General features: G+C 47.2%; 2 protein-coding genes across 3 annotated transcripts in view; one reads left to right on the forward strand and one right to left on the reverse strand.

The window, feature by feature from the left end:
* PRIM1 (DNA primase subunit 1) overlaps window positions 1-12,245 on the reverse strand; it is a 113,490-nt gene that overhangs the window by 35,616 nt on the left and 65,629 nt on the right. The window lies entirely within an intron of this gene.
* LOC309522733 (17-beta-hydroxysteroid dehydrogenase type 6-like) lies at window positions 3,293-11,368 on the forward strand. Its single transcript, XM_082206243.1, has 5 exons — window positions 3,293-3,445; window positions 5,860-6,181; window positions 7,255-7,513; window positions 8,057-8,220; window positions 10,380-11,368. Exons 2-5 carry the CDS (start codon window positions 5,875-5,877, stop codon window positions 10,598-10,600), a joined length of 951 nt encoding a protein of 316 aa, XP_082062369.1. The 5' UTR covers window positions 3,293-3,445; window positions 5,860-5,874; the 3' UTR covers window positions 10,601-11,368.

Consider the following 12,245-nt stretch of genomic DNA (forward strand, 5'->3'; position numbering starts at 1 on the left):
AGCCACAACAGGGCTAGAGCTGGCCATTCCGTTGCTACTGTGAGGCAAGGGCAATGCTTATTAGTCAACTTCACTTCCTTGGCATTCTGTTTTCAAAGCTCTGGAGAAGTTTCCAGGTGTTAAAGGTAAAGGTAAGGGGACCCCTGACCATTAGGTCCAGTCGTGGCCAACTCTGGGGTTGTGGCACTCATCTCGCTTTATTGGCCAGGTCATGTGGCCAGCAAGACTAAGCCACTTTTGGCGAACCAGAGCAGCACACGGAAAGGCCGTTTACCTTCCTGCCAGAGTGGTACCTATTTATCTACTTGCACTTTGAGGTGCTTTTGAACTGCTAGGTTAGCAGGAGCAGGGACCGAGCAACAGGAGCTCACCCCGTCATGGGGATTCAAACCGCCGACCTTCTGATCTGCAAGTCCTAGGCTCTGTGGTTTAACCCACAGCGCTACCCGCGTCCCTTCCAGGTGTTAGCTCTAAATAAATTATTATTTTGTCTGCAGCTGTTTCCTCCATCAGGAACTCATCAAAGACATTTCCCTGACTGAGCTCACACTGCAGGGTAGCCTCTCTAGTTGCCACTTTGCCACTGAGGATGAAGTCGGGTTTGTCTACCATAAGGCGCAAGGTGCAGGTCTTGGCTAGCCTGGCAATTGTGTTCACACCGCTGAAATGGTTAATGGCACCTGCCATCTGTGGTCTTGGCTCTGCAGCACATGGAGGGGGGCGGATAGTGGCTCCAGGGAAGAGTGCTGCCCCCCCAAACTCACATTTGTTGATCCGCCCACTTTTGCCTCTGCCCAGTGCAAAAGTTCTAAGCTGAATGTGCATCAAATGCTATGTTTGTATGCATTGTGTGTGAAACTTAGTGGAGGTTTGCATTTGCAGGATTTCTGTTTTGCAGAGAACTGTAAGGTCCGTATAGTTAAAGCTATGGTTTTCCCAGTAGTGATGTATGGAAGTGAGAGCTGGACCATAAAGAAGGCTGATCGCCGAAGAATGGATGCTTTTGAATTATGCTGCTCTTGAGAGTCCCATGGACTGCAAGAAGATCAAACCTCTCCATTCTGAAGGAAATCAGCCCTGAGTGCTCACTGGAAGGACAGATCCTGAAGCTGAGGCTCCAATACTTTGGCCACCTCATGAGAAGAGAAGACTCCCTGGAAAAGACCCTGATGTTGGGAAAGATGGAGGGCACAAGGAGAAGGGGACAACAGAGGACGAGATGGTTGGACAGTGTTCTCGAAGCTACCAGCATGAGTTTGACCAAACTGTGGGAGACAGTGGAGGACAGGAGTACCTGGCGTGCTCTGATCCAGGGGGTCACGAAGAGTCGGACACGACTAAACCACAACAGCAGCAGCAGCAGCAGCAGCAGCAGCAGCAACAACAACAACAACAACAACAACAACAACAACAACAACAACGTAGCAAGTGCAAACGGGTGCTTTTGCAGCTAGGGTTGCAACAGAGGGTGGAATCTTTGCTTCATTGCTCATATTAATAGATAACTCATCCCTGGGAGTCTGGGCGTCTCTCAGAAGCAACCTGTTTATTGGAATCTCTCTCTGGGCTATATTAACAAGTTACAGCTTAAAGAAAATTGGACTGCATTGCTTGTTGTTTAAGAGCAATGTGCTGATTTCTATTTACAATGTTTTTGTGACTGGTTTAAGGTAAAACTTTGGAACTCTTTCTTGGTGTGAAGAGCTTTTGGATTCAGGCTCTGCACAAGGTCCAGATCAGGGAATTCTGCTTACATAATTCTCACAGCCCTGAAAGGTTGCTCAGGACATAGCATGACCCTCAGCCTTATCAGCACCCTGCCAGGGCAGTTATCAGTTCACAGATACAACCCAGTACTTTGAACTTTTCTTCAGGGTTATGAGTTTGAGGTATTCAACTGTGTGGATCTGGCAAGACTTTTAATTTTTGGAATAGCCATGCTAGCCTCCTGGTGATGTGCAAGGAGAACAAAGGAAGGGGCTCACATGGTAGACAGTGAATGGGTGAGGTAAAGGTAAAGGGACCCCTGACCATTAGGTCTAGTCGTGGCCGACTCTGGGGTTGCGGCACTCATCTTGCTTTATTGGCCGAGGGAGCCGGCGTACAGCTTCCAGGTTATGTGCCAGCATGACTAAGCTGCTTCTGGCGAACCAGAGCAGCATATGGAAACGCTGTTTACCTTCCCGCTGGAGCGGTACCTATTTATCTACTTGAACTTTGACGTGCTTTCGAACTGCTAGGTTGGCAGGAGCAGGGACCGAGCAACGGGAGCTCACCCCGTTGCGGGGATTCGAACTGCCGACCTTCTGATCGGCAAGTCCTAGGCTCTGTGGTTTAACCCACAGCGCCACCCGTGTCCCTGAATGGGTGAGGACCCTCCCTCAATTCACAGATAGTGAAAAGGAAAAACAACAACAACCAGAGATTTTGAGAGGGGAGCAGTGAGGAGACCTAGAAGTAAAACAGCCAGAGACCAATGTTTGATATCTATTTGAATCCAAGGCTGTAGTTATGGGAGAAACAAAGCCCTTTTGGGGTGCTAATGCTGTGAACTCCTCCACTGCAGGCTCAGCTTATATAGTTGTGTAAATAAACCACATAGCATGAAGACACCACGGTCTCTGCTCTGTGTAATTCCAAAAGGAAACACGAACCCTGGAAAAGCGCCTGGGACCCCCTGGAATCTCACACTATGTTCTTATGTTAAATGCTGGTCTACTTGTTTGTGTGTTTCTAAGGGCCAAACAAAACATGATGCTAAATGCTACACCTGAAGTGCCATGATTGATCTTTTTTAAAAATGTTAATAGCTCCTGTGTGATTAATACCTCCTCCCTGTTGACACAGTCTGAACAAAATCAGTTAAAATGCTGCCTGATGGCAATTAACATTGAAAGCCAACCACCATGGCATATATATACACACACATATATATACCATGCCCTAAATGAATGTAAATCTTTGCACGAATAAAGGAGAGTTACATCTTGAAAAATTAACGGGAAAACCTGAAAGAAGAAAGCAGGCCAAATCTGTTCTTGAAAGGCTTGCAGATAGCATTCACAGGGACATTTTGATCAGCTCCCTGCCATGCACTGTGACTGGTGCCTTGGAGAAGATGGCAAGCAGCCAGCCAGCTGCAGGAATAAGTACTTCCCTGGCTAATGATTTCAGACAACTGAAGCAGGGAAGTCATTGAACTAAGCCCCAGACTGGTTACCAATTCATAGATACACAAAGTACTTTGGACTTTTCTTGTTTTGGCAAAAAAACCCAACAACTTGGTGGCTGTTTTCCAGCCTATCCAGAACCTCCGTACAAATTCTGGGGTGGGATGTAGGGGAAAGGTTCACTAACAGAATGGATTAACAGATCTACTCTTCTGTTTGTAGAGGGTTCCTGTTTCAGACAGATTGGACAGTCAAGGTGTTGGTTGAGTTTTGAGGTAAGCAAAGCCTATTAACTTGTCGTTTGGCGATGGGAGTGCTTCCAGACAGTGACTTAATATTGTACATGGGTCACTAAGATAATCACAAACGAGTCATTGCCAACAGGTGTTTTTAATACAGAATTAATGCCTGGAGAGGGTCAAGCTGGATTAAATTGGGAGGGAGATACAGGCTGGCATTTTGATGCCACTAACACCGTGTGAATGCTGCAAAAAGCTTGCGTGCGTGAGACACACCAATCCACAACACAAACGCATCTGGAAGCATCCAGGGTGTGCTTAAAAGAAGAGAGTGGCTTGAATCTTAGCTATCCTTTTTGGAAGGAAGTTGGGTAGGTTACAGCTTAATAGAATTGTCAGTAGCATTGTAAGAAGACAAGCACTGTTCTTCCTTAGAATAATGAACCTATACGTCTATTAGGTTTTACAAGAATGACATCAATGGCTGCTTAGGGGGGGAAAGCCCATGGCTCCCTAGAGGCAGAGAAATGAGGTCTCTAAAATGGAATACAAGTTACAATCTGGAACTAAGGTGCCTGGATGCAAAGGAGGACTAGCCTCGGGTCTGCAGCTGCTGTTGCTGAATGCCAGGTCGACACTGAGTAAGACCTCCTTCAGCTATGATCTGATGATGGATAAGGCCAATCTGGTCTGTATCACTGAGAGCTGGGTGGGTGAGCAGGGTGGAGTTGGTCTTACCCATCTGTTCCCACCTAGATACTCTGGGCAGCATCTGGGCAGACTTGAGGGCCAGGAGGAGGAGTTGTTATAGTCTGTAGGGTTTTTGTCTTTCTCTTCAGGCTCTCTGTCCATTTGGGTGGGATCTTGAGTGTATGTTCCTAGCACTGGGCAATTGGGACAGATTAGGAATTCTGTTGGCTTACTGTGCATCTTGCTGCCCAGCAGTTTCCCTGCCTGAACTGGTCTTAGAAGGGGTGTTGAGGACTCCCAGACTGCTGTTTCTGGGGAACGTCAACATCCATGCCAAGGAAACTGACTCTGGGGTGGCTCAGGACTTCATGGCTTCCTTGATGACCATGGTGCTGCCCCAACATGTCACTGGCGCAATGCATGTGGCAGGTTACACTCTGGACATTGTTTTCTCAGCTGAGCAGGAAGAGGGTGATCTGAAAATGTGCAATATTGACATCAGTCCGTTGTCAGGATCAGATCCCTTGACTGATTCAAGAACCTTGTCCACATCCTTACTAACTGAAACTCATCCAGCATAACAGGGAGGTGATTAATGCCCCCTTGAGAGAATGAATGGCTGTTAAAAGAATGGATTATGCTTAACTTTAAGTGAAAATGGCTGGCTGGGGTGCTGTGTGAAAATGTGGGGTGGCTATAACCACTTATAGGTTCCAGCCTGACCCACCCCTGGTATGCAGCCCTTTTACATGCTGCAAATACGGACTTCAAGGGGTGGGTGGCTTCCCCATCTCTCTTCTATTGCATGTCCTTTCCAGAAAGAGTCTCCTTCTTTTAGGATCCCTCAATGCTAAGCATAGTGTCTCCGTTAATTTCAACAGAGCAGTGCCAGTTTAGTTCAGACATTGTCACAGGCAAGGACACAGTCTCAGAAATCAGTGTAATGAACTCCAGGGCAGGCATGGCTTTGTTAATCATTACCCTTATGTTGTTATGTTAACCCTTTGAGTGTTGCAAACTGCTTTCCTAAGAGAACTTTGCTGCCCGATAACTCCAGAATAGGGACGCAGGTGGTGCTGTGGGTTAAACCACAGAGCCTAGGACTTGCTGATCAGAAGGTCGGCGGTTTGAATCCCCGTAACGGGGTGAGCTCCCGTTGCTTGGTCCCTGCTCCTGCTAACCTAGCAGTTCGAAAGCACGTCAAAGTGCAAGTAGATAAATAGGTACCACTCCAGCGGGAAGGTAAATGGCGTTTCCGTGCGCTGCTCAGGTTCTCCAGAAGCAGCTTAGTCCCGGAAGCTGTACGCCGGCTCCCTTGGCCAATAAAGCGAGATGAGCACTGCAACCCCAGAGTTGGTCACAACTGGACCTAATGGTCAGGGGTCCCTTTACCCCTTTACCTTTACCTAACTCCAGAATGGGAATAATGAAGCCTGGCGCCTTCATTGGGCGCCTTCAGGCACCAGGCAAACAACATTCCTTTTTAACCAGGCCTTTGGTTGAATTGATTTACATCCTATGCCCTTTCAAAATGTGGTTTTTTTTGGGGGAGGGGATAGTTATTGGGTGGTAGTTGTTTTTGTTTTGATTGTGTATTTTGTGGTTTAATATTTTGCTTTGATTCTGCAAACTGCCCTGAGACCTCCGGGTATAGAGTGGTATATAAATTCAATAAAATAAAATAAAAATAAACCTGGAATGCATAAAAACAACAAGAATTAAAAAACAACCCTGCCATGTTTTGCTTCCTCTTTTCAAAGAAATACACAGTGAGCATGTGGCTCCTTTTGGCAGTCTTGCTGTTCTTTGTCATCCGATGGTACCTGGAAAGGCAGAAGGTGGAAAACCTCCGAGAGAAGTATGTCTTCATCACTGGCTGCGACTCCGGCTTTGGGAACCAGCTTGCCAGGCAGCTGGACGCTGAGGGGCTAAGGGTGTTGGCAGCCTGTTTTACACAGAAAGGGGCCGAAGACCTGGAGAGGCTCACATCAGATCGGTTGAAAACCACCCTCCTGGATGTCACCAGCACAGAGAGCATTGTGGCAGCGACTGAGTGGGCAAAAGGGTGCGTCAGAGACAAAGGTACAGTGGCTGGCTTCCAGATATGAGCTTGAAGATAGTGTGATAGGAATTTTATGGTCTTAGATATATGGTAATGTTCATAAGTGTACCAACCAAGCACGTACATAGATCAGCACAGGAAGACCAACCTGGAACCATTTTGATTCCTAAACTGAGCCAAAGTTTTCTCTGCAAGGCCAAAGTGGGAAACCTCCCATTGTCTCTTTCCTCACAAATCCTGCCTTAAGGGCACATTTAAGCAGGAGAGATACAGCTATATAGCAATTTTAATTGTGTGCACAAACAGCAGTTCAAGTGCAGTAATAGTTTCACACAAACAAGGGAAGATTCAAAAGAGCCATTTGTGGTATCCCATGGCAACATAAATCCATATGTGGCTCCGCTTCATGAGTCCTCTATAGGGACTGCATAGCCCTTAGCTTGCCTACATAGGAACATCTTCAATAACTTTTAAAGCTTCCTACCTATCTATTTTTGGCAATGCTCCATGTCCTCCCTCTAGCCAGCATTACCACCTGTTACTCTAGGCACACAATCCCTGCATGCTGTGATACGTTGCACACATTTGATTCTGCATCTGGCGAGCAAACTGTTTTACTACAAACCACAGCTGTTTCAACCATTTTTCCTCTTACTCACTAAAGCACAGAAAAAGCATGCTGAAGAACAACACTTTGATACAGAAAGGCAGATTTTAAAAAGGCAACTCCCACAATCCTTGTCCATCACACATGGTGGGTGGTATTGATGGGAGGTGGAGTCCAACACCATCGGCTTTCCCATCCCTGTCTTACAAAACCTTGTGAGTGCAGAATTTTTAGAACCCCCCCCCCCGCCGAGCAACACATTTTGTTATGAGAAAATTAAATTTATTGGTGTTCCCAAGCTTTGCTTAGCCTGGGCCAGATGTTCAGCATCATTTTATCGTGTTTTTAATAGTCCTTTGGTTTCTGCCCAGAGTGGCTGGGGTATAAATAAGAAATTATTATTTAATTATTATTTAATTATTAATGATGATGATGATGATGATGGTGTTCTTACTCAAATGCTAACTTGCTGCCTCTACTCCACAGGGCTCTGGGGCTTGGTGAACAATGCAGGGATTGTGGAAGCGATGGTACCCAATGAGTGGCTGGACAAAGATGCCTTTGTAAAAGTGCTAAATGTCAATCTGGTTGGACTGATTGACGTGACGCTACACATGTTGCCGCTGGTGAAGAAGGCCAGGGGAAGGGTTGTTAACGTGTCCAGCATCCTGGGGCGACTGGCTTTCTACGGAGGAGGCTACTGTCCATCTAAGTATGGGGTGGAGGCTTTCTCCGACTCTCTCAGGTAAGCTATCACTTCTGACATCATAATTGTCAAAATGCAGTGCAGAGAGGGGCTAAATATCTCAGGCCCAGATCAAGAGGAGGAAGAAGGCAATCAATTTTGGGCTTTGCTGGCTGTTCCATCCCCCCCCCCACTTCACAGCTGGGGACAGTGAAGCTGAACAATTATGTATCCCATGCCATTTTTTTAATTATTAGCTTTTCTGCTAAGGAGTGAGGTTTTAAGAAGCACCTTTTGCAAAATTTTGGGCCGAAATGATGCCTACCTCTGCTCACTGGGTTAGCCTCGTCCCTGGAATGTGAGATAATTTTCTACGGACCTTGCAAAGGGTCCTTGACTAGCCAAGCAAGCTTTTGAGTTCAGCTGTTTACAATCACCTACCCTCGCTCCCAAAATTCACCCTCAGTCACCATTTCCTTTAATTGCCAGACCCAGATTCAAACTAAATTAAATATTCAATTTCTTCCCATATAACTGTCGTCTGTTAGCCACAGTTGCAGGGGTAGCTGTATGAACCATGTCAAACCCATTGTTTCTTTCCAGGCGTGATCTCCGCCCTTTTGGGGTGAAAGTAGCCATGGTGGAGCCAGGCTATTTCCGAACAAACATGACTAACGTCCAGCACAGCATCAACGTCCTCGAGCAGCAATGGGTCCGCACCCCACAGGAAGTCAAAGATAGCTATGGACAGACCTACTATGAGAAATGTGAGTCCTCCCTGTGGTCTGTGGGGAGAGAACTGGGGCTGCCATTGAGATAAAGGTGGATGGAGAACCTAGCGCCCTTCAGATGTTGTTGGACTGCAACGTCCATCAGCCCAAGTCATCATAACCGATAGCTGGGGATAGTGGGAGTTGGAGTCCCACAACATTTTGGAGGGCCACAAGTCCCTTGCATTTGCAAACCTCTGCCAGCAGAGCTTCCCTATCCATTTGAAGGATGGGAGCTTTGCCCTTAATATTGGGTTGCATCCACACCATACATTCAAAGCATGTTTATATCACTTTAACGGTCATGGCTTCTCCCCAAGAATCCTGGGAATTGTAGTTTACCCCTTGCGGAACTACCGTATTATTCGTCCCATAGGACGCTCCGTCCCATAGGACGCACCTAGTTTTTTTGGCGGGAAATAAAGGAAATTCCCCCCCTTTATTTCCCCCCAAAAAGCAGGTCGGGGAAACAGAACCAGGTTGAGGAACAGCGGGATGGCGGTGCTGCGCCTCCCTGCTATCCCCCGAGCTTGTGGGGCTGGCCGATGTCTGCCCGGCACGAGGGGTGCTCTGCATCAGGGCGCCTCTCGCGCTGGGCGGCAGGCTGCTATCCGCAGCATGGGGAGCCTTGCGGGGAACTCCTGCAGGGCTTCCCACGCTGTGGATGTCTGCCCGGCAGGAGGGGCGCTCTGCTTCAGGGCACCCCTCGCGCTGGGCGGCAGGCTGCTACCCGCAGCCTAGACATCCCTGCGGGACCTCCCACAGGGCTGCCTAGGCTGCGGATGTGTTCCCGAAGCCTGGAGAGCGAGAGGGGTCGGTGCGCACCGACCCCTCTCGCTCTCCAAGCTTCAGCAAAAGCCTGCATTCGCCCCATAGGACACACCCAGATTTCCCCTTCATTTTTGGAGGGGAAAAAGTGCGTCCTATAGGGCGAAAAATACGATATAACCCCCAGCAGCCTTAACAAACTACACTTCCCATGATTTGGGGAGGGGAGCCATGATTGTTAAAGTGGTATATATGTGATTTACAAGCATGGTGTCCTTGGTGCTTGAGAATCATTTTGAAGCCATTTGGGGGCCTTCTGCCCTTTTCACAGTACAGTGGTACCTCCGGTTAAGAACTTATTTCGTTCTGGAGGTCCGTTCTTAACCTGAAACTGTCCTTAACCTGAGGTACCACTTTAGCTAATGGGACTCCTGCTGCTGCTGCTGTACCGCCACCGCGCAATATCTGTTCTCATCCTGAAGCAAAGTTCTTAACCCGAGGTACTATTTCTGGGTTAGCAGAGTCCGTAACCTGAAGCGTCTGTAACCTGAGGTACCACTGTAGTCATCAGTCACAACTCAGGCACTCATTGGCTAAAACAGTGGAAGGTGGAAGCAAGTCATATCTCACAAAGGAATTTTGCTCTGTGTCATTTGTTCCAAAGGAGCTAGAGACTTAATACGTCTTTTTAAAATGAAATCTCAGAGTCTGCCCTGTGTTGGTTCTGGGCCCAGTAGTACAGAGGTGCCCCTTGTACTTACCCCCTTTGGTGGCCCTGATTCGTTTTGATGAGTCAGAATTGTCTCCTGACATAGGAAGGGAGGATAGACCTGATTCTGCAACAGCCTCATCTGCTGGCCGGTCTCTCTGATTTCTGCTGCTTGTCTCTATGATTTATGGTTAGCCCCCTAAGGGTTCTATCTTCCAGTTTGAAAACAAACTCATTGGGGGAAAAGACCACCTGCCCTACTTCCAGTGGCATAGCGTGGGGGGTGCAGGGGGGGCCGGCCGCACCGGGCGCAACATCTGGGGGTTAGGGGGTGCAAATCCACGGGTTAGGGGGCACAAATTACTTGCCTTGCCCCTGGTGCTGACAACCCACACTACGCCACTGCCTACTTCCTCCCTCAGACTTGGCAAAGTCCCAACTGCTCAAAGGTTTGTTGATTTCTTTAATGGAACAGGGAATGTACCTTTCCAAATTCAGAAAGTGCTCTTTTTTGTGGAGGGATGGTTGAGTGATTAGCACCAGTTCTTGTTGTTGATTTGAAAACTGTTCATATGCCACCCGGACTGTCGCACAGAGAACGGCTTCATATCCTGGTGTTTGTTTGTAGTGTTTTGGACCACAAATCTTCTCCTCTAACTCCCTCTCTTTTTCTTCTCAGGGCGCCAGTTGTTCAAAGAGGCCCTCATAACCCGATGCAGCACTAACCTCTACCTGGTCACTGACTGCATGGAGCATGCCTTGACGTCCCGGCACCCTCGCACACGCTACTCTGGAGGCTGGGACGCCCAGTTCTTCTTCGTTCCTCTCTCTTACATGCCCACAGCTTTGGCGGACCTTGTTCTGACCTGGTCTTGGCCCAAGCCTGCTCAGGCCGTGTGAAGACAGCGACGTGAAAATAGTGGCTAGGGAAAGAAAAGGGGGGATTGGGTAGCCAGATGCAAGAGAACAGAGACAAGGCTCCTACGCTTTCAATCGTTGTGTAGAAAAGGGAATTTCAGCATGTGTGGTTTGTGTTGGTGAGCTGTGCATGTTGCACGTCCCTCTTCTATGTAACTATTCAAGGTTCAGGAGCCTTCTCTTCTTCTGCTGCTGGCCACAGGGCGCACAGGTTGCTACATCTCACACCTTCCTGAGAATTCTCACCTTTCTGAATTTTCTGATGGAGTTCTCCAAACCAATAACGTGTCTATAAGGGTCAGGAACAGAAACCAGTCAAATGAGGATGATCACATCATTGTTGTTATCAAGTCACCGAATAATAGAACTGTAGACTTGGAAGGGACCCCAAGGGTCATCTAGTCCAACCCCCTGCAGTGCAGAAACTCAACTAAGCATCCATGACAGACGGCCATCCAACATCTGCTTAAAACCCTCCGATGAAAGCGAGTCCACATCCCCCAAGGAAGCTTCTTAGAATGAATAAAGAAGAGGCACCACCAAGTCTTCAAATGCCATGTAATCAATAACTTTTTTGGATCTGATGATTCCTTTACACTGACATGAATGTAAACTATGTAAGCTAAGTAACTTGTACTAAACAGCAGACAGCGAGGCAATTCATGTGTCTGGTGGAAGCCAAACTGCAGTAGAATGGAAGCAGCTGTCTCCCTCCCACTGAAAGAAATAAAAGACAGAGAGAAACCAAAACTGACAGGTCTGTTCACTTCTAGCTTTTAGTGCGCCACTTTGTTTCCCTTCTGAAAAGCTTTTTGCCTTACTACCTGGATATTGGGTAGAAATTCAACAGGCACAACTCTGTCCCAGTCTGGAGCTGCATGGAGAAAAGGGCTGCCCCCAGTAATGTTCCGTCTGTTGCGTACAAAACACATGGCTTCTCAAGCTGCAATTCATACAAGAGGCGGTGTGGGAACCTCAGGTGTAACCCTCAACTTCTCGTTTGTTTGTTTGTTTGTTTGTTTTATTCTGTGGCAGCCAGTCCTGACCTCACTGTAGAGACTGTGGTGAAGGGGGGAAGTTTCTGCTTCTTCTATTCATCCCATTCCTCACACATAAAATTTGATCTTAATCTAATTAGTTCTTTGTTTTTAAAAAGCTTTCAGAATTTTCTAACATACATTCAGGATATATTCATAATAGATCATATACTGTACTACATTTGCAAACAAATTCCTTTTCCAGTAATTAATAAAAGCTCATTGCTGTACAGTGGTACCTCGGGTTAAGAACTTAACATTCTTAACCTGAAACTGTTCTTAACCTGAAGCACCACTTTAGCTAATGGGGCCTCCTGCTGCCGCTGCACCGCCACCGCACAATTTCTGTTCTCATCCTGAAGCAAAGTTCTTAACCCGAGGTACTATTTCTGGGTTGACAGAGTCTGTAACCTGAAGCGTATGTAACCTGAGGTACCACTGTATTGTTGCCTGACTCCTTTGGACCCTATGTCATGAGGTAGTTTGGCAAAAGAAAAGAAAAGAAAAAAAGAATAGCATAGGCCATTTTATTTTCCTATTCTGTGATAGTAGTCACATTTTCTAATAAGGGGCCACAATGGCCATCTAGT

The sequence above is a fragment of the Podarcis vaucheri genome (genome assembly GCF_965113315.1).
Source record: "Podarcis vaucheri genome assembly, chromosome: 2".
Lineage (NCBI taxonomy): Eukaryota > Metazoa > Chordata > Lepidosauria > Squamata > Lacertidae > Podarcis > Podarcis vaucheri.

Coding starts and splice junctions, on each gene's coding strand:
- LOC309522733 (XM_082206243.1), top strand. CDS start 5,875: ATGTGGCTCCTTTTGGCAGTCTTGCTGTTCTTTGTCATCCGATGGTAC. Junction 6,182..7,254: donor AGGGTGCGTCAGAGACAAAG/GTACAGTGGCTG, acceptor TCTACTCCACAG/GGCTCTGGGGCTTGGTGAAC. Junction 8,221..10,379: donor ACAGACCTACTATGAGAAAT/GTGAGTCCTCCC, acceptor TTTTCTTCTCAG/GGCGCCAGTTGTTCAAAGAG.